Source organism: Sus scrofa, chromosome X (genome assembly GCF_000003025.6).
Source record: "Sus scrofa isolate TJ Tabasco breed Duroc chromosome X, Sscrofa11.1, whole genome shotgun sequence".
Lineage (NCBI taxonomy): Eukaryota > Metazoa > Chordata > Mammalia > Artiodactyla > Suidae > Sus > Sus scrofa.
The window spans coordinates 12,108,826-12,126,953 of NC_010461.5; the positions used below are offsets into that span (position 1 = coordinate 12,108,826).

At 44.6% G+C, this 18,128-nt stretch overlaps 1 protein-coding gene across 5 annotated transcripts in view; it reads right to left on the reverse strand.

The window, feature by feature from the left end:
• The window catches only part of ACE2 (angiotensin I converting enzyme 2), a 52,356-nt gene that overhangs the window by 8,977 nt on the left and 25,251 nt on the right, over positions 1-18,128 (reverse strand). For all 5 annotated transcript variants that reach the window (XM_021079374.1, XM_021079376.1, XM_021079377.1 and 2 more), the window contains 9 exon segments: positions 17,187-17,292; positions 14,709-14,806; positions 11,722-11,891; positions 8,308-8,534; positions 6,061-6,205; positions 3,791-3,889; positions 2,985-3,107; positions 2,401-2,573; positions 1,125-1,183 (listed from right to left, as the gene is read on the reverse strand). In XM_021079374.1, the coding sequence (XP_020935033.1) occupies positions 1,125-1,183; positions 2,401-2,573; positions 2,985-3,107; positions 3,791-3,889; positions 6,061-6,205; positions 8,308-8,534; positions 11,722-11,891; positions 14,709-14,806; positions 17,187-17,292 (1,200 nt within the window).

Genomic DNA, 18,128 nt, shown 5'->3' on the forward strand with positions numbered 1-18,128 from the left:
CAAGCCTTGGATCCCCACCTGCCCGGGGTGACCCTCTCCTCTCCTAGTTCCCAGTCAAAGCCACCATGCCTTCTAACCGGATCACATGAAGCAGGTGCTCAGAAGTAAGCACGAGCTGATTCAAAGAATTCGCATGAAGGTGTAGGTAATAGGATTTCCTATAAAACCTTGTGTTGTCTTGAAATGAATCTCTCCATCGGTGGTGGTTTGCAAACCGTGCTGGAATTGGAATCCCCTGGGGAGCTTTTACGACTATGGGTGCCACACCCCAGGGCAATTTGGTCAGAATCTCGGGGCGTGGGACTCCATCCCACAGGACGCCGATGTGCAACCAGGCTTGAGCAACAGGGCTCTAAATCAGAGCTTCTCAGTCTACCACACCATCTGGGGACTTGTTCAAATGCAGGTTGTGATTAAGCAGGTCCAGGGCTGGGGGCCAAGCTTAAAACAAGCTTCCAGGATGCAGATGATTGACTAAAACAAAACAAAGCAAAACTGCCTACACTACGTCTAAAAAAGAATCTCGCAAAATATAACTGTGTCCTCTTTTTCAAATACAACTAATGGTGGGCAGAGTGAATTGGGAGGATGGGCATTTGATACTTTGGATGTTTTCTCACTGATCTTCAAAGTCACAAGGAAAGAAGGAGGCATTGTCAATCCAATAGGGAATGTGTTACTTTAAAAAAAAAAAAAAAAAAAAAAAAGATCCAAAAGCCAAAGGCCAGGAGTTCCCGTCATGGCACAGTGGAAACGAGTCCAACTAGGAACCATGAGGTTGCGGGTTTGATCCCTGGCCTCACTCAGTGGGTTAAGGATCGGGCGTTGCCAGGAGCTGTGGTATAGGTCACAGATGCGGCTTGGATCTGGCATTGCTGTGGCTGTGGTATAGGCCGGCAGCTGTAGCTCTGATTCGACCCCTAGCCTGGGAACCTCCATATGCCACAGGTGTGGCCCTAAAAAAAAAAAAAGAAAAAAAAGAAAAAAGCTGAAGGCCAGAATCTTGGGCTTTTTAAGAGAACCACATGCCCTCTCATCTTTTAGATCACACTGGAATGGGCTTGTTGTGTCCTATTCAAGAGAATGCACTGAAAAGTTACAGACAGGATGTCTAGAATACTCACTGCTTCTTTTCCAAGAGCTGATTTTAGGCTTATCCTCACTTTGATGCTTTGGTCAGCATCTGATTAAAAAGAAATAATAGACCATTGTTACATATGACAGATTGACCATGTGTGTTCATTTTCTTCCTCTCCCAATATCCCACTAAAGTGAGAGTAAAGGACTTTTTTAAAGGCATAAACACACTTTTGGAAAATGAGAAGTTATGGAGAAGTGGTTAAGTGCTTTCTCAAGGGTCAGGAAGCCATGGCTTAATGTGTACACAGAGGCAGTACGGAGCCCCAGAAAATCCCAGAGAGGTTTGGTATTAAGGTACAGCAAGAGGTAAGAAGATACGGGACTGAAAACAAGGGGAATGAAAGTCAAGGTTTGGTTAAAGGCACTTTGGGGGACAGGTGATGCTCCTACCCCTTGAGCTCTTGCTTAGAAAGTCACTTGGAGGCTGTGCTGCAGCAAAACAAGAGGTAGTCCACAAAAGGAGACATGGCATCCAGGAAGCAGTGGATTCAACCCAGGACAACAGCAAAGGGATGACTCAGGATGAAAACTGTGGTCCAGATTGAGATAGGAGAACCCTAAGAGGCAGTCCTTTAGAGAGAAAAATGAAACTGAAAAGAATAGATATGTTGGAAGAGTTGGAAAAGATGAATGCCACATAGATAGCAAATTAGGCATGCAAAAAAATTTGAGGCAATAGAAACTCCAGGACAAACAAAAAGCCACATAAGAAAGGATATAAAATAGTACATTACTCGGTTCTACAGGCATGATGCAAATACTGATAATTTCTTTACTAAAAAGTACATTAAACTTCATTGGGGAATTAGGAAAGGAGATGGAAGAGTAGGTAGAAGTGCATGCCTAAAACTGACCAATAGCGAGATGACAATATAAATAAATTGTGTAGAAATATGAATGTAACTGCCAGAAAGGAGAGGAAAGAGCATTAATATTGTTACGAGTGTTTTTCTTTTAAGAACAGGATTTGAGTATAGTGGGTTGAGGACTGCTAAACTCTTTGAAATACAGGGCTAGTCAAGCAGACTTGAAAAAAGCGAGTGAGGTCGTTTTTACCGTGCCAGGCACATAGTACGTGTTCAACAAATGTGTTTACTCCCAGAAAAAAATGGCAATGGCCACCATAGCACAGTCAGAAGCAGGGTCTAAGGAGAAGGAGGACATGCTTGTATATGTCACTGTCCCATGAGACTAGGGCCCGTGAGGACCAGGGGACGTAGAAAGGGGACAAACAGAAACACGTCAACTAGGCATACTCACATGGGGTCCAGTCCGTGTTCCATCCCACAGACGAATTCCCGTTCTGGGCTTTCAGCCAGGTCAACAAGGGCTCGAAGTAGCTGAGCAGTGGTTTTACATCCATTGTCTTTACTCCGACAATATTTTCCAATGCTAAGGTCCAGGGTTCGGATTTTCCAAGGCTCAGCATTTGTCTACATGTAAAAAGGGGAGGGTGGGTTCAGGGCCTTTTGAGGGATTCCAGAGGTACATCTATTTACATGTACAATCTATGGTTTCTCCTCTTTGGCTTAATTAAGTTTGCTCCTGGCAGATAAGAAAATAAGGCTTGTGTTATTGGATGTAGTCATCCTTCAATCTCTCTTCCCTTCCAGTTACTCCAAAAAGAGCTTTCTAGTTAGGACATGGACACAGGAGGTGGCCTGTCCAGCCATCACACAGTCCAGGTTCCTGTGTGATCACAAAACCAACATTTAATTTGTGCATGATGACATTTGGAGGCCCCACATTTTCTTTTTTGAGCAAAGAAATCAAAATCAAACCCAGACCCAGAAAGAGCATTATTAAAGAGTAGGAGATGTTCAATGTTTTGAGGTATCTCTTACAGCAGCTTCTGCCCAGCTTCAGTGGAATTTGAGATATCACATTTGTACAGGGGACCTTCATGTTTAGCTGTTCGACAAAGAGCTTCATGAAACTGGAACTGATAAATGGTCCTTGTGTAATATCTGTGAAAGAGACAATGAAACACAAAAGTTGTCCTGTGTTAAGTTTTGGTGGTAGAGTCAGAGATTGGGGCATATATTTAAATTTTGAGGCCCTAGTAACCTAGGAAGTACTACTTAAACCTCTTTTCCCTCCAGAAAGACCCCATCACAAACCCAACAGACTCATCACACATGCCTTGAAGTATCCGTTGATAACAAGGCAATATTGTTTTGTGAACTGTTGGCTCACTTTTGTATTGTGTTTTACCGACTTATATGCCTTTAATATAAGTGACGCCAATGGATCCTGATGGCAGGTCAATAATATGATTTTCACTTCACAAGTAAAGAAAGCCACAGCTAATTCAAGATTGGGGGCTAATGGGTGAAAAACGTAGGTTTTTAGACTTCAAGTTAAAAATACTCCATTACAAATCACTCTGAACTCTACAGTAACAAGAAGACAAACAAAAAATATCTGTATGTCTCCCAAAGATACTATAAGTTCCTTGATCCTAAAGAAAAGATCTCATACAGGTTTTATTTAACTCAACACATCCAACACATCATGTTGAGCTGAATTGAAACTGATCATCTATTTTGAGGTTGTAAGGGGAAGAGGGATGGAGAGAGGAAGAGAAATTAGTTGTCACCCTGTCCACAAATCCTAGAAGTTTCACAGTGAGAAGAAAACTGTCACTTACCGGATGAACGAGTAGTCTTCAGCAACATGGAACAGACATGCGGGGTCACAGTATGTTTCATCATGGGGCAGAGGTTCCACTACCCCAACTATCTCTCGCCTTGGAGGAAAAAAGAGGATCCATTAGCAGTGGGTCTCTCATCATGAGAAAGTGTCGATGGGAGCCGTTAGCGCAGTTTCATCAGCCAGTGGCGTTTCTACGGCATTGAAACTGAGACCAGTGTAAAGGATTACAGAATAAAGCCCAGCGTGTTGTCATCTCTGTTTGTTAACTCAGCCAGTCTAAACCACTGGAAAATAGCTGTACCTCCAGAACATTCATTGAATAAAGTGCTTGGCGTGGCCCAAAACACCGAAAGTCCTAATAATTCCTCTCTAGCACCAGCTCCTGGTGGAGAGAATTTTCTAAAAGGAGAATCTCACTTATTCCTGAAGGCTAGTGCAAGTGCCCCCTTTTGTGTGAGGCCTGCCCCGATCACAGCCACCCACCGGCATAGTGACCCCGCCAGCAACCTTGGCCTTCTCTAGCTGTGCCCCCTTTGTCATCTCTCTCTCCATTCTATAATTATTCACGTCCAGCTCCTTCTTGCCCTGGAGACTTATGCTCCTAGAGGGAGCGGTCTTGTCTTGGTCACCTCTGGAGTTCCAGTGCCAGACATGATGGTCATTGCGAAGAAAAGGCTTCGTGTGTATTTGTACAGCGAATGGAGTAATTAATGTACTAATGAATCATTTTAAGGGTCTGATTCCATGCACCTTTGGAAATAAACTAAAAGGGATCAAAAATTAATTCAATTAGAAAAAAAGTATGGGAGTTCCTATTGTGTGGCTCAGTGGTTCACGAACACGACCAGTATCCCTGAGGACGCAGGTTTGATCCCTGGCCTCGCTCAGGGGGTTAAGGATCCAGTGTTGCCGTGAGCTGTGGTGTAGGCGGGGAGCTGCAGCTCTGATTAGACCCCTAGCCTGGGAACCTCCAGATGCCGCGGCTACAGCCCTAAAAAGACGAAAGAAAGAAAGAAAGAAAGAAAGAAAGAAAGAAAGAAAGAAAGAAAGAAAGAAAGAGAAAGAAAGAAAAAGAAAGAAAGAAAGAAAGAAAGAAAGAGAAAGAAAGAAAGAGAAAGAGAAAAAGAAAAAGAAAGAAAGAGGGAAAAATACGGAAACTATGTATTTGGCATTGTTTAAACTGAATACATGTCTAGTTTGGGGCTCATGACAGACATAATTTCGGTAATACTCAACCGTTAGAAACAGCTATTAGAGATGCTGCCTTCTTTCTGCCAAGGAGGATTTGTGTCAACAGAGAGAATCTTGGCAGAAGAGTGGCACTGACTTAAACTTACGGATATGGGGCTGCATGTGACAATGGCAAATCTTCACTACAAAAAGGAAAAAGCAAGAAGAATAATTGACAGGAGTCTGACTAATAGGTGTGCGGCGATTTCTCCTTTCCGTCCTTGAATAAAGTGCTCGGCGTGGCCCCAAACACTTCCTCCCTCCCTTCCGCCTGCCATCTTCTATCGAAACACTTTCGTCGTTCACTTCCCGGCTGCATGGGCCAGGCACTGGGCCAGCACTTGGGACACAGTGATGAATCGTGAGGCACTGAACTACTGGACAGGCTCACCGTCTGTGCAGCAGGCTCTCTCTCACTAGCCTGGAACCCTCTATCTCCTCTGCACACATCTGGTCGGCTCTGGCGTCTCTCTCAAAGCTCAACTTGGATGCCACTCCTCGTCTGCCGCTCCAGACAGGGCTCTGGCTCTCCCCTTGAATGCTCATGGGTCCCCACAGCCTCCCACCACAACCCAGCATGCTGCGGTGGTTTCATTTTCTGCCTCCCTCCATGGCTGGCAAGTTAGCTGAAGTCGAGGAGAACATCAGAAAACGACGGGCATCGGATCCCTGGTGCTTTACCTAAGATGTGGGGTCAACAGCTTTGTGTCAAAGAATGGACGAAAGGAAAAAATTAAAAATGACTAAATCGAACACTTCCTAAATAATGTCACGGCGTAATGGGTGACTCAACACTGAAGAAGATAGAGCATGAGAAATTATGTCACCTGACCCTGCTTGTCGGGCGGCAGAGGGTGGGGGTGGAAGTGGCGGAGCCAAGCTAATGTTGTCAGAGGGAAAGGCACCCAAATAGAGACGTAAAAAAATAAAAAGGAGGCAGTTAATGTGTGTGTGTGTACACACCAACGAAATGCTTTTAAATAGACGGCAAACTCATGAGAAAACACTTAACCGATTGCATATTCATTGACTTACTTCATCTCCCACCACTTTTGCATCCACTGCTCTTTGGGAATTTCGCCCTTAAAGACCATCCACCGCCACTTTTCTAACATGTAAGTAAACGGTAGCGTCCCAACAATTGTAAGCGCTTGTTTGAGGAGGAAGTTTATTTCCGTTTCTGAAAGTAAAATAGGAAAAGATAAATATTAAGACGAGGATGACAGCGGACCGTTCATGTTTGATAATGTCCTAATCTCAAGGTAGTCTTCCTTCAGATACACTTCATATGAGGACAATCACGTGAGAAGTCCTGGCAGTGGACAGAGGTATATGTCTATATTCATTTTCTCAGCTGAGGGATGTGGAGTAGGGTGAAGCCTTGGATAAAACAGGTTAAATAAATCCACAAGTAACCCCTAATCCTCTTGTTTCTATTCGTTTCAGTTGCCTTCCTTAAGCGCCTCTTATCAGAGCTGATGAGGGCTCTTTATCCACTTTCCTAGTCAGACTGTTGGTTCCCGTAAGTTCCGTGAAGGCAGCGACTGTTCCTGTCGCATTCAAGACGGTGCACCTGGCCTGCTCTCTGCTCCGTGATGCTCTCTGGGAGCCTTTGCTAAATAAACAAACATTAAACAGATGTGGCCCAAAGCCAGTAAACCAGGGAGGGAAAACCAAATAGAAAAAGACCCTCCCTGGAGGAAACCATTCACTGGATAATCAAAAGTACAATAGAGTTTAAATGTATTGACATCTTCCTTACTCGAGTTGAACACGCTTTAACAAATTATGTTATTTCATTTCCCCTTTATTGGCGATGTAACAAGATGGCAGAGCTCATATCCAGTGTCTCAGAGAAGCTCACTGGAATGTAAGTGGGGGACAATTTTCTACCGGGCAGATCACTGGATCTCTAGCGTCCAAAAAAAAAATGCTTTACGCATAGTAAATGTTCAGTAAGTATTTCTAGAAGAAGGCAGGAAGAGAGGGAGCAGGAGAGAGGGGGAGAAGGAACGAAGGACCTTTTCTTGCTTAACATCATTTACGCATCAAGGACAGAGCCAAGGAAAGAAGCGGAAGTTTTTCAAACCGGTGGCTTAACCATGCTTAGTCCTGTCTTAGCAATTCAACCATCTTTACCTGTTGTCAAAGAATACTAAAAAATGGTGAAAAGAAATAATCGTTAATTGACTTGAGAATGCTACTTTAAAGTTAGGAAACAGGTGTGGTTGCCGGGAACCCCCTTTCCTCCCGTGCTCCCTTCGTGGGACGAGGCCGCTGCTCGTCTATCACCCACTGGGTCTGTGCTTTGCAGTAACTTTTTCAGACATGGTGATGGCTTTACACTGACCGACTCCCAGGTCCTTGTGAGATCATCAAGGTCTGGAGGCAGAAATCAAGGCAAAGGGAGTTGCCCACACAAGGAGGGACGCATGACCTCGACCTCCTCGACCCATGAGCTGATGCTTATGTCCCAAATCGCTCAAAGGACGGGAGAGAAATACATGGAAAAGAAGAACATATGTGGCTCTACATGTTCTCCTTTTACACGGAAAATCTGGATATCGTGAATACTTGCTGTGTCCCATCAAGTCCCTGCCATCCAAAGAGAAACAGGCTGCCCGAGGCAAAGACGCTAAAGGGTAGCCTGGGTCTGAGGGCTTGTCCCAAGGGCAAGCTCATGCTTCAGCTACATGAACTAAACATTTCAGTCTCTTCCAAGCCTGATATTCCACCACCTGTTCCTTAAGAACTCCCAAATGTCAAGTTAATGCTTTGCTTTGCATGATATTATGGGGAAAGTTGCGGATTCGCGTTCTGGTTCGGGTTCCGGTTCTGGTTCGCCACATGACTTTCTGACCTTGGGCTAGTTTCCCTCTCATCAAAATGGTTTTTAGAATCTGTCCCAGCTCCACCGTTTTGGTTTTTACCTAGAACCAGGGGGATAAAGTCAGAACTGTGACACTAATTAACCGGGTGACCTCAGATAAGCCATTTTAGTTCTGTGGGCTTATTTTAGCATCTATTCAAAAATCTTCAGTTAGATCATCCCAAGACCATTCGCTGAGTTACTGCTCATGCCCATTTCAAAGATACAAAATCAGAAGTTGGCCTGTTGTGATATAAATTTAAATGTTTTTATCTGTGGCAATTCCCAGTTACCCATAAATACCTTATACTTTATATGGCAAAGATGAAATACATCCTATGCATGACAATAAATACCTTTGCCCACATCAGACTAAAGAATCCCCCAAATAAGCCATGAAAACATATCCGTACCACTGTCTTCATAAAAATCAGGTGGCAGAAGACCAAGGGCTTTCAAATAGTGAGGAGTAGCTGCAGAAAGTGACATGATTTCCCCAACTGCCTCATGGAAACCTTCATTAGCTCCATTTCTGAGCAGGTAGGGCTGTATGGCATAAGCCATGTCATACTGGATGTGTCCCATCTCGTGATGCGCTGTCAGGAAGTCATCCATCGTCACTTTTGTGCACATCTTGATCCTGAACAAAAACGGGCCAGATCACAATGAATCTCCGTGAATTTTATTTAATCATCACAGTAGAGTTATGTGGGGCGTTGACAGCAAGATTTAGTCACCAATGACTCTTGAGGAACCACCTTATATATTCTGGAAACTGTACTAGGTGCTCAATACAAAGTCATGGGCAGGGCCGAATCCTGCTCTCCAGCTCACAGACTAAAGAGAGAAAGAGAGAAACAGTCTAATACGACAAAAACTCTAAGGCAAGTGCGCCGCACATGATCAGTACACGGGCCTTGGACGTCACAATGAGCAAATGCAGGCACAGACGTCTAGAAGCACCTGGAAGGGCACGACTCAGTATGCAATGGGAAATCTGGACCTTGATTAACATGCAGGGGGTTGCCAGGCAGATGGCAGGGAGGGACATGAGATGACATTCCCCAGAAGCGCTCAGTGAGGATGCCTTGAGGAAAGGATGTGGCATTCAGGACAGAGCCTGTAGCCTGGTACAACCAGGACAGAGAGGTAGGAGGAGAAGCGGCTAGAAGTTGCTATTTGGGAATCATTAGCACCTAAGTCAGTGGATGTAATGGCCCATGAAGCAGGTGGAGAATGGCAAGAAAAAGAGGGCCAAGGACAAAGCCCCAGGGGGTCCCTGGATGCACAGAGCAGAGCGAGGACAAGGAGACAGAGAGAGACGTCAAAGAGATTCAGAAGGGGTTTACAATGCAGACGCCACTGAAAACAGCACTTCAAAGACAGCTCGCAAACACTGTCTCATGCTGTGCGACCCAGTGAAATAAGGGCGGCATCTGGCAAGCAGATGGGGGTCCTTTCCATCTGGGAAAGACCACTTTCAAGCAGCTGAGTGTAGGAGTCACATTTCAGCGCGTTCAGTAATTTTCCCACCACTCTACCACATCATCCCCCTGATAAATACCCTTTAGGGACTCCCGCTGCTCAGAAATGAATTCAGCCTCCTCCATACACCCCTGTATTCCCTCCTTTTGTAACTTGCTTTTTCTCTGTTCTCTCTCTCTCTTTTCTAAGGGCCATGCCCGCAGCATGTGGAGGTTCCCAGGCTAGGGGTCGAATCGGAGCTACAGCTGCCAGCCTTCACCACAACCACAGCAACACTGGATTGGAGCTGCCTCTGGGGCCCACTCGGCAACTTGCAGCAACATCAGGTTCTTAACCCACGGAGCGAGGCCAGGGATAGAACCTGTATCCTCATGGATACTAGTTGGGTTCTTAACCCACTTAGCCACAAAAGGAACTCCCTCTACTCTTTTTGGAAGCAATTATAAGAATAGCTACCATTTATTTAATATCTACTCTGTGTAAGAGCCTGTGCTGGGAAGCTTCCATGTACTTACTCATTTTTAGACCTCACTCTAGTACTGAGTCAGCAAGCTGGGGCCTGCAGCTGGCCACCTGCTGTGATAAATGAGGCTTTCCTGGGACACAGCCACCACCATTGGTTCATGCATTGTCTGTGGCTGCCTTTGTGCCCCAACGGCAGAGATGAGCAGTTGCAACAGAGACCTGTGAAGCCCAGACAAACTATGGACTCTCTGAGTCTTTATAGCAAAGGACTGGCAGCCCTATTCTAAGGGAGGCTGCTGGGGCCCTGCCTAGATCTGCTTAACCAGAAAGATCCACCCATCACCCAGTTGCCTGGGTCATGGCTGTTAAAGGCCAACAGCTACTTCCTTCTTCATTGTTTTTGACCTCAACCACGAGGATATGTCCCCCGGCCCCGCCATTCTCTGGGGCAGTCCACAGCCAACGACTGACTAACATGGGGGTACGAGAGCCTGGTCCTCTTGTCTCAAGGTGTGGCCATCTCTGTGCTCCAGAAAGCCCCGTGGCATCAGACTGAGGCTAAGTCTTCAGCAGAGACCACGACCTCACTTAGCTCTTCCCCTGCTCCAACCTGCTTCCCTCTCGCCCCTTGGCCTGAGCGCTCTCTCTCAGTGAAACACCCATACAAGAATATCCATCTCAGAGTCCCCTGGCGGCTCAGTAGGTTAAGGATCCGGTGTTGTCACTGCTGTGGCTTGGGTTTGATCCCCGGCCCCAGAACTTCTGCATATCAAGGGCATGGCCAAAAAAAAAAAAAAGAATCTCCACCTCAAGCTAGGGAACCTAACCTAAGACCCTCACAAATCCGCACACTGGGAATTACCACTTCGTGGATAAGGCAGCTGAAACCCACGGTTCAACACCTTGCCCGGTTTGCCTAGTCATCAAGTGACAGCCCTGGGCTTGGAAAGCCCTGCTCATTCCGCCGCAGCCACAGACCCTTCTCCACATGCCCTTTCTTCGAGCCTAGCTGCCGACTCCAGTACACAACGCTGGGTCCCGCTTCTCCGCATGCGATCCTGCTCCCTCCCAGCTCGGTCTGTCCAACCCCCTCTTTCAAGCCCAATCTAAATGCCTCCTGAGGAGTTCTTGTTGTAGCACAGCGGAAACGAATCCGACTAGGAACCATGAGGTTACAGGTTCGATCCCTGGCCTCGCACAGTGGGTTAAGGATCCAGCGTTGCCGTGAGCTGTGGTGTAGGTCGCAGACGCGGCTCGGATCTGGCATGGCTGTGGCTGTGGTGTAGGCCGGCAGCTGTAGCTCTGATTAGACCCCTAGCTGTGAACCTCCATATGGCACAGGTGCAGCCCTAAAAAGCAAAAAAAAAAAAAAAAAAAAAAAAAAAAAAAAGCCTCTTAAAAAGGCCTGCCTGAGTCTAAGGCGTCACTTATCTTCCAGTTCTCCATGGAGTGTTCTCTGTGTTTCTTTTATGACACACGCCACGTGCTCTGTTGGATCTATTCACCTGTCCGAGCTCACTCGGGAGAGGGAAACAGGACAGGGAGGATCGATGCCCGATTCACACATCCCGTCTCTCACAAACTCTGCACCAAACCCTCCCTAATGGGGGCACCACCACACCCATGGCTACACAACTCTAGAGGGCGCATATTATCTCAGATGAGGCAAACTGTCTCAAGGTTCAAGTTAGGGCCTGCTGACAAGCCCCTTGGCCTTGGAAAGCCCAGGTGTGCTCTCACGGCTGCCCAGCCTTCGTTCAAGGAGAATTCCTTCCTCTCTTCTGTGCTCAGAGAGGCAGAGAAGGGAACTGAATCCATCCTCATCCATCCATTATTTCCCATTTTAGTACCAGCTGTGTAAACATCAGCCTCACTACCTGAAGTCACCCTTCCCCAGGTCCCAGGCGGTGGGGTGGCAGACCACTTTTCGACCATCGCCTGGCTCCGTTAGCATGGAGTTATTCCAGAATCCTTGAGTCATATTAGGGAGACCAATAGACACAAAGAACTTCTCAGCCTCCTCGAATATCCTTATTGCATCCCAGGACTGGAAAAAAAAAAAAAAAGAATAGCCTTTAATTCTAGCATTAAAATCACAGCATTCTTTCTGCTGAATGTGTACAAAGGGATAATCTTTCTGGAAGGCATTCTGGCAACATGTATGGACAGCTTCCACAGCGTTTATAGTCTCTGCTCCAGTAATCCTATCTCTAGGGAACTAATGTAGGAAATTCTCAAAAATTAGGCCAAAGAATTATTTTTAAAATGATTATTATTTTTCAGTTGAAATATATTTGGTATATTGTATACTTTTAAGGCAGACAACACATAAAATGATTTTTTTTCCTTTTTATGGCTGTAACCTGTGTCATATGGAAGTTCGTGGGCTAGGGATCGAATTGGAGCTGTGGCTGCAGAACTACGCCACAGCCACAGCAACGCCAGATCCGAGCCACATCTGCAACCTACACCACAGTTTGTGGCAATGCCTGATCCTTAACCCAATGAGTGAGGCCAGGGATCAAGCCTGCATCCTCATGGATACTATGTCAGATTCTTAACCTGCTGAACCACAATGGGAACTCCCTAAAAATGATTTTTAATAGGGTCAAAAAGTGGAAACAACCAGCAGAATGGTTAAATAAATAATGATGACTTTGTGGAGGAGAGATTCCAAGTAAATTAGATTTATAGGAATTTTTTTGATTTTTTAAATGATTTAATAGTAAGTGAAAAAGTAAAAGATATAAACTGCTTATATAGCATAATCTTAATGAGGAAATACATTAAAACGTTAACAGACTAGGTGAGAGTATATGTGATGTTTTTCATTTTTAATCTTTATGTTCCAAGTATAGACATAAATGATATGATCTTCTCTCTGCTGATAATTATTCAGCTCAAGCCAACGATCCTCAGTTGAGCTCTTTCAAGGGGCAAGGCCCCAGCATTAGGCTCAGGGGAAGACACAAACAATAAAGTGGACATGAAGTTGCATGCTTTTAGAACCAAAACGGCCCACATATGACCCAGCAGCCAATGAGCAGCTGGGCCTGGCTTCATAGTCTACATAAAAATCTAAACTTTCAGAATGTTCTGGAACTGGAGAGAGGCAGCAGTAGGTGTCTGCCAGCTAGCAAACTCTTCTGGGAAGCACTATCTCTGGAGCTGAAAAAGTTTTATTTGGAGATCAGTCCCTATCATTCAGATATTGGCAGATATTTAATGAACGACTTTTTTTTTTTTCCTGTCTTTTTGTCTTTTCTAGGGCCACAGCCGTGGCATATGGAGGTTCCCAGGCTAGGGGTCTCATTGGAGCTGTAGCCGCCGGCCTACACCAGAGCCACAGCAACGCTGGATCCAAGCTGCATCTGCAACCTACACCACAGCTCACGGCAACGTGGGATCCGTAACCCACTGAGCAAGGTCAGGGATCGAACCCGCAACCTCATGGTTCCTAGTCGGATTCGTTAACCACTGAGCCATGACGGGAACACCTAATGAATCACTTTTTAGTGACACAAAAAACTCTTCTGATCTTGAAGACCAGTCAAGATGGGTTTTTCTCCTCTATCAGCCTCGGGGATAAGAAACTGGATATAAGGGACACTATGGATTTGTTTTTTACCTTTAAAGGCTTAAATGCCAGGCAATACTGATGTGGAGGAATACGGAACTCTGAAGGAGAATGAATGTATACCAATACTGTGTAGACTGGTAAGCAAGTTAACATCTGCTGAACGAAGACTGAATGGCTAGAAAACCAGCCTAGAAATATTAAGAGGTCTGAGTTCCAACTTGCGTTGCCACTGACTGTCTTTGCGACTTTGGGCCAGTCATTTACTGGAGCCTCAGCTTCCTCACCGACCACATGGAACTATCACAATACCTGTCCTGACCAACCCATAGGTTTGTTGTAAACATAACATTAGGAGAGAGGGTGGGTGGAAAAGCACTGTAGACGGGCTCTGGAGCCACATAAAGATAGGCCTTTGCTGCTCTCAACACTACAGAGTGGGGCTAGAACAGCTGCAGGAGTTTGGGGGCCCTTTTGCGGCTTCACACTTTTATTTCACTGTGGACTTTTCCCAGGAGTCTGTTATGTAGATAAAGATGTTGGTTGCACTGCTGCTTACAGATTGAAAACTGTTAACAAGCACAAGTCCAGCAGTGCAGAGTCCAATAAATCATGGCGCAACTATCTAAAGAGGTTTTAACCTGCTAATAGATGGAGGTATAGTTATGGATTCTACCCAGAAATGTACTCTTAGCCAAAAAAAGAAGTCATTGATATGATTTCACCAATGGAAGGGAACACAGAGAATTTAAACAATTATACCAAGATGGTAACAGGAAGGTTATTTAAGAACAATTTCAGACCGTTGCAACACTTTTCACAGTAATGACTTTAATATGCAAAAATGTTCTAATGATATCCTTTTTATTACTACTCATAAAGATTATGACTTTATGAATTCAGCAATGACTAACTTCTGAAAGAGTTACGCCAACCAGTTGATAATAGCACATGTTATTGTTGAGGGGAAAACTCAGGTCATCTCCACTTTTAATATCTCTCAGCAAGATCAATACCATTCTTATTCAAGGTACCTGATGTCACTGACATCATAAACTATGTTTCCATGAAAACATAGCTACATAAGAAATACATTTAAATTATTTAAGTTTACATTTAATTTGAGATTTTTTTCTTATTTTCCTGGTTTCACATGCAAAAGAGAAGGATGGCGTAAAAAGAAATTAAGGTGAGGATTTAGATTGGTTTTCTTAAAAATTATAGTTGATAAAGACAGAATGAGAAAAAGAATGCACAGATTGGGTTTTTAAGGCCTCTTCTTCCTACCTGGTTCACCATTGCTTCAGTAACATCTATGCTCGGTTTCTCTCCGAAGGGGACTGTCAAAGGGTACAGATTTGTCCAAAATCTACCCCACATATCGCCTGTTTTTAAAAAAAGATTTCGTTAATCCAGGATAAAGACAGCAGAAGTATAGACTTGATTTTACATAGTGCATGAGGTGGGACCGGTAAACAGGTCACAGAGTATTCCAGAGTTAATCTCAAGTTTCTGGGCTTCCTTTTCACTACCTCTTTTTCCCTTCTCTTATTTTAAATTTTCAACACTCCCTCCTTTTCTCTCTCCTCTAAAAGGTTAAAATGGTAGGTGATGATGTGGTCAGGCAAAGCTTATTAGGGAATCATCCTTGTTTCTCACATTCCAAATTACATTTGGAAGGCACCCTTTTACTAAGTATATGAGCTATCACAGCTACTATACATTAGAAACAGATTTGAATAGGCCATTATCCATGGGACAAAATACTACAAATTAAACTATTAGTAGTCTCTAATACTGGATTCAAGAGAGATCATACAATATTCAGGATTCTCTGCTAACTAGTAACTAAATTCTACTTTTACTACGATACTATAATAATACACTCAACTGGGTGTTTTCAAACATCTTGAGCAAATGTTCAACTGGATTCCAAAGGCCAGAAACCCTAAAAGGGGAAATGGATCTAGGAAAAAAGTCAATCTAATAGCAGGATCAGAATCCTGGCACAAAGGGAATGGGTCGAAATAATGACAGAGGAACACACTGATGAACTCATGTTTTAAAACATCAAATTCGGTAGAAATCAATGCAAAGTCCTAGGCTTCAATTTTAAAGAAATATCTATCTATTATAGAAATATGCGGAATTCCCCCGTGACGCAGTGGGTTAAGGATGACGCAGGGGTGTTGTCACTGAAGCAGCTCAGGTCACCGCTATGGCGGGGGTTTGATCCCTGGCCTGAGAACTTCCACATGTAGCAGGCACGGCCAAAAATAAATAAATAAATATATATATATATATGTGTGTGTTACAGGTGACATCAGGCTGAAACATAGCCCACATGTAAAAGACTAAAAAGGACTCAACAAGCAGCATGACGTGGCTTCGAAAACACAAATGTGACCTTAAGGTAAATGAATAGAATCACAGCCTCTAGAACAGAGAAAGCCATGGCACCATCTTTACTCCCTGGTGGTCAAAACTCATCGGGAGTAACGGTTCGGTTGTGAGCATATTTGAAGAGGGACGTCAACAAAAGATAGCTTGTCCAAAGGAGACCAAGTAGAAGAAGGAGATTTTAAGGAACGACTGGAAATTTGTGTAGGCTATTTAACATGAAAGAAGACAATAGTGCGTACATGATGATAACACTAACACTCACCGAAGTACACTGCGTACCTAATCCCTTGCCAGGCAGGATGCGCTGCCTTGGCAGCATTTACTCACAGACCTCTGGAAGGCCACCTTGTAGAAGAAGAATGGACCTATTTTAGGTCACCTCATAGCATGGAATTGGGCAGAACGAATGGAAGAAATGAAAGAGGTGTGGACTCAGGTCCACAGAAGCTGGAACTTTCTTAAAATTGCTACAACGTAGTAATAAATTAGCCTACCTTGGAAGGAAGAAAGAGCCACATCACACCAGATGGGTTTAGACAGAAAATTAATTAGCAAAGAATGCCTGCCAAAGGCACTGTAGAGAGTATCTGCATATTGCTTTACAGGGAAGAGTCTCCACAGGTCCTTTGCCCATCGTCTCCCCTGCTAAGAAAGGCTTGGCTGTGGAGAAGAATTAGCCACCAGCAGCTTAGCTGGACTGCATTAGGCATGCTCTGTATGCGTGGCCTCAGCTCCTGGGGGGAGGGAGAGGGTGGGGGGGATGGCCACTCTGGGGGGAATAAGCAGGTTCAATAAAGGGTCCCAGGTCTTGAATGGTCTACAAAGGCCTCAAGGCAGGATCCAAAATTCTTGGAAGACTGATTCTCCTAAGCGAGGCATCTTCTTTCATGATGAAGATTCCATTCGTTGCTCATATGATTCCAAACCAAGTTCTTTCAGCAAAAGAAATTATTGTGGTTGAATAATGAACTTCTAAAGCCTTCGCTCAGGCCGTACCTTAATTCTAGAAGTCTTTCTCTCACCCCTGATCACTCCCAGCCAACCCAGTGGACAATGTGATACTAAAATCCCACCTCAGGGATTAGCCAACCACCCTGAACAATAAAACTTCTTTTCTCCATTTCCACTCTCGTTTCTCTAGTGATCTTAACCCCTCTATCCTTTGGACCGTGGCCAATATAATAACGCTTTATGTATAAGGTAATACAATAGAGAACAATTTTAAACGACTTTTCTATTCAAGAGAGTGCTTTCAAAGTGTGATTTCTCTGATGTTACTAACATCATTCATAGAATTTTTCAAAAGCTGGGCCTCAATCCAAAAAAGAGCAAAGTACACAAAGAATTCCTGGAGTTTCTTACCAAGCAAATGAGCAGGGAGGCAGCCAGTCGGACTGATCCGGGAAGGGTAGGCATCCATCAACTTTGCCCTCACGTAGGCATGAAGATGTTCATACAATGGTTTGATCTGAAAAACCCAGGAAGAAAGTTTAAGGCCACGAGTAGCCTACTCCAATTTCCAGTCCCCAACACTAAAAATAGGAGCTTCTTTACACAAGCAGAAGTTCCCTAAATTCTAATTTCTCTTCCTCTCAAATATTCTGGAGAGTTTGAGAGCATTCCTTCTTCCCAGACAGCAATGGTGACTAGCTCCATTACATAAAGCAATAAACACACCTGGGGGATCCAGATCCTGCAAGGAAGGTAGATGCAAAAATTATTCTTTTTGGAGTTGCTGTCGTGATGCAGTGGTGAATGAATCCGACTAGAAACCATGAGGTTGCGGGGGTTCGATCCCTGGCCTTGCTCAGTGGGTTAAGGATCCGGTGTTGCCGTGAGCTGTGGAGTAGGTTGTAGATGCAGCTCGGATCCCGCATTGCTGTGGCTCTGGCGTAGGCCGGTGGCTACAGCTCCGATTAGACTCCTAGCCTGGGAACCTCCATATGCTGTGGGAGCAGCCCTAGAAAAGGCAAAAAGGCCAAAAAAATTTTAAATTAAAAAAAATTATTCTATTTCTTTGGCCACGCCCACAGCACGCAGAAGTTACCAAGCCAGGGACTGAACCTGAGGCACGGCATTGATCTAAGCCACAGCAGTGACAGCCCCAGATCCCCAACCTCTAGGCCACCAGGGAACTCCAAAAAAATTATTTTTCAGACGCCACCTACTTCCTTTGTTTTTAAATTGAAGTCTCATGTACATATCATAAAATTTACCCCCTTTTTTTTTTTTTTTGGCCGCCCCTAGGCATATGGAGTTCCCGGGCCAGGGAGCAAACCTGTGCCGCAGATGTGACCTGCACCA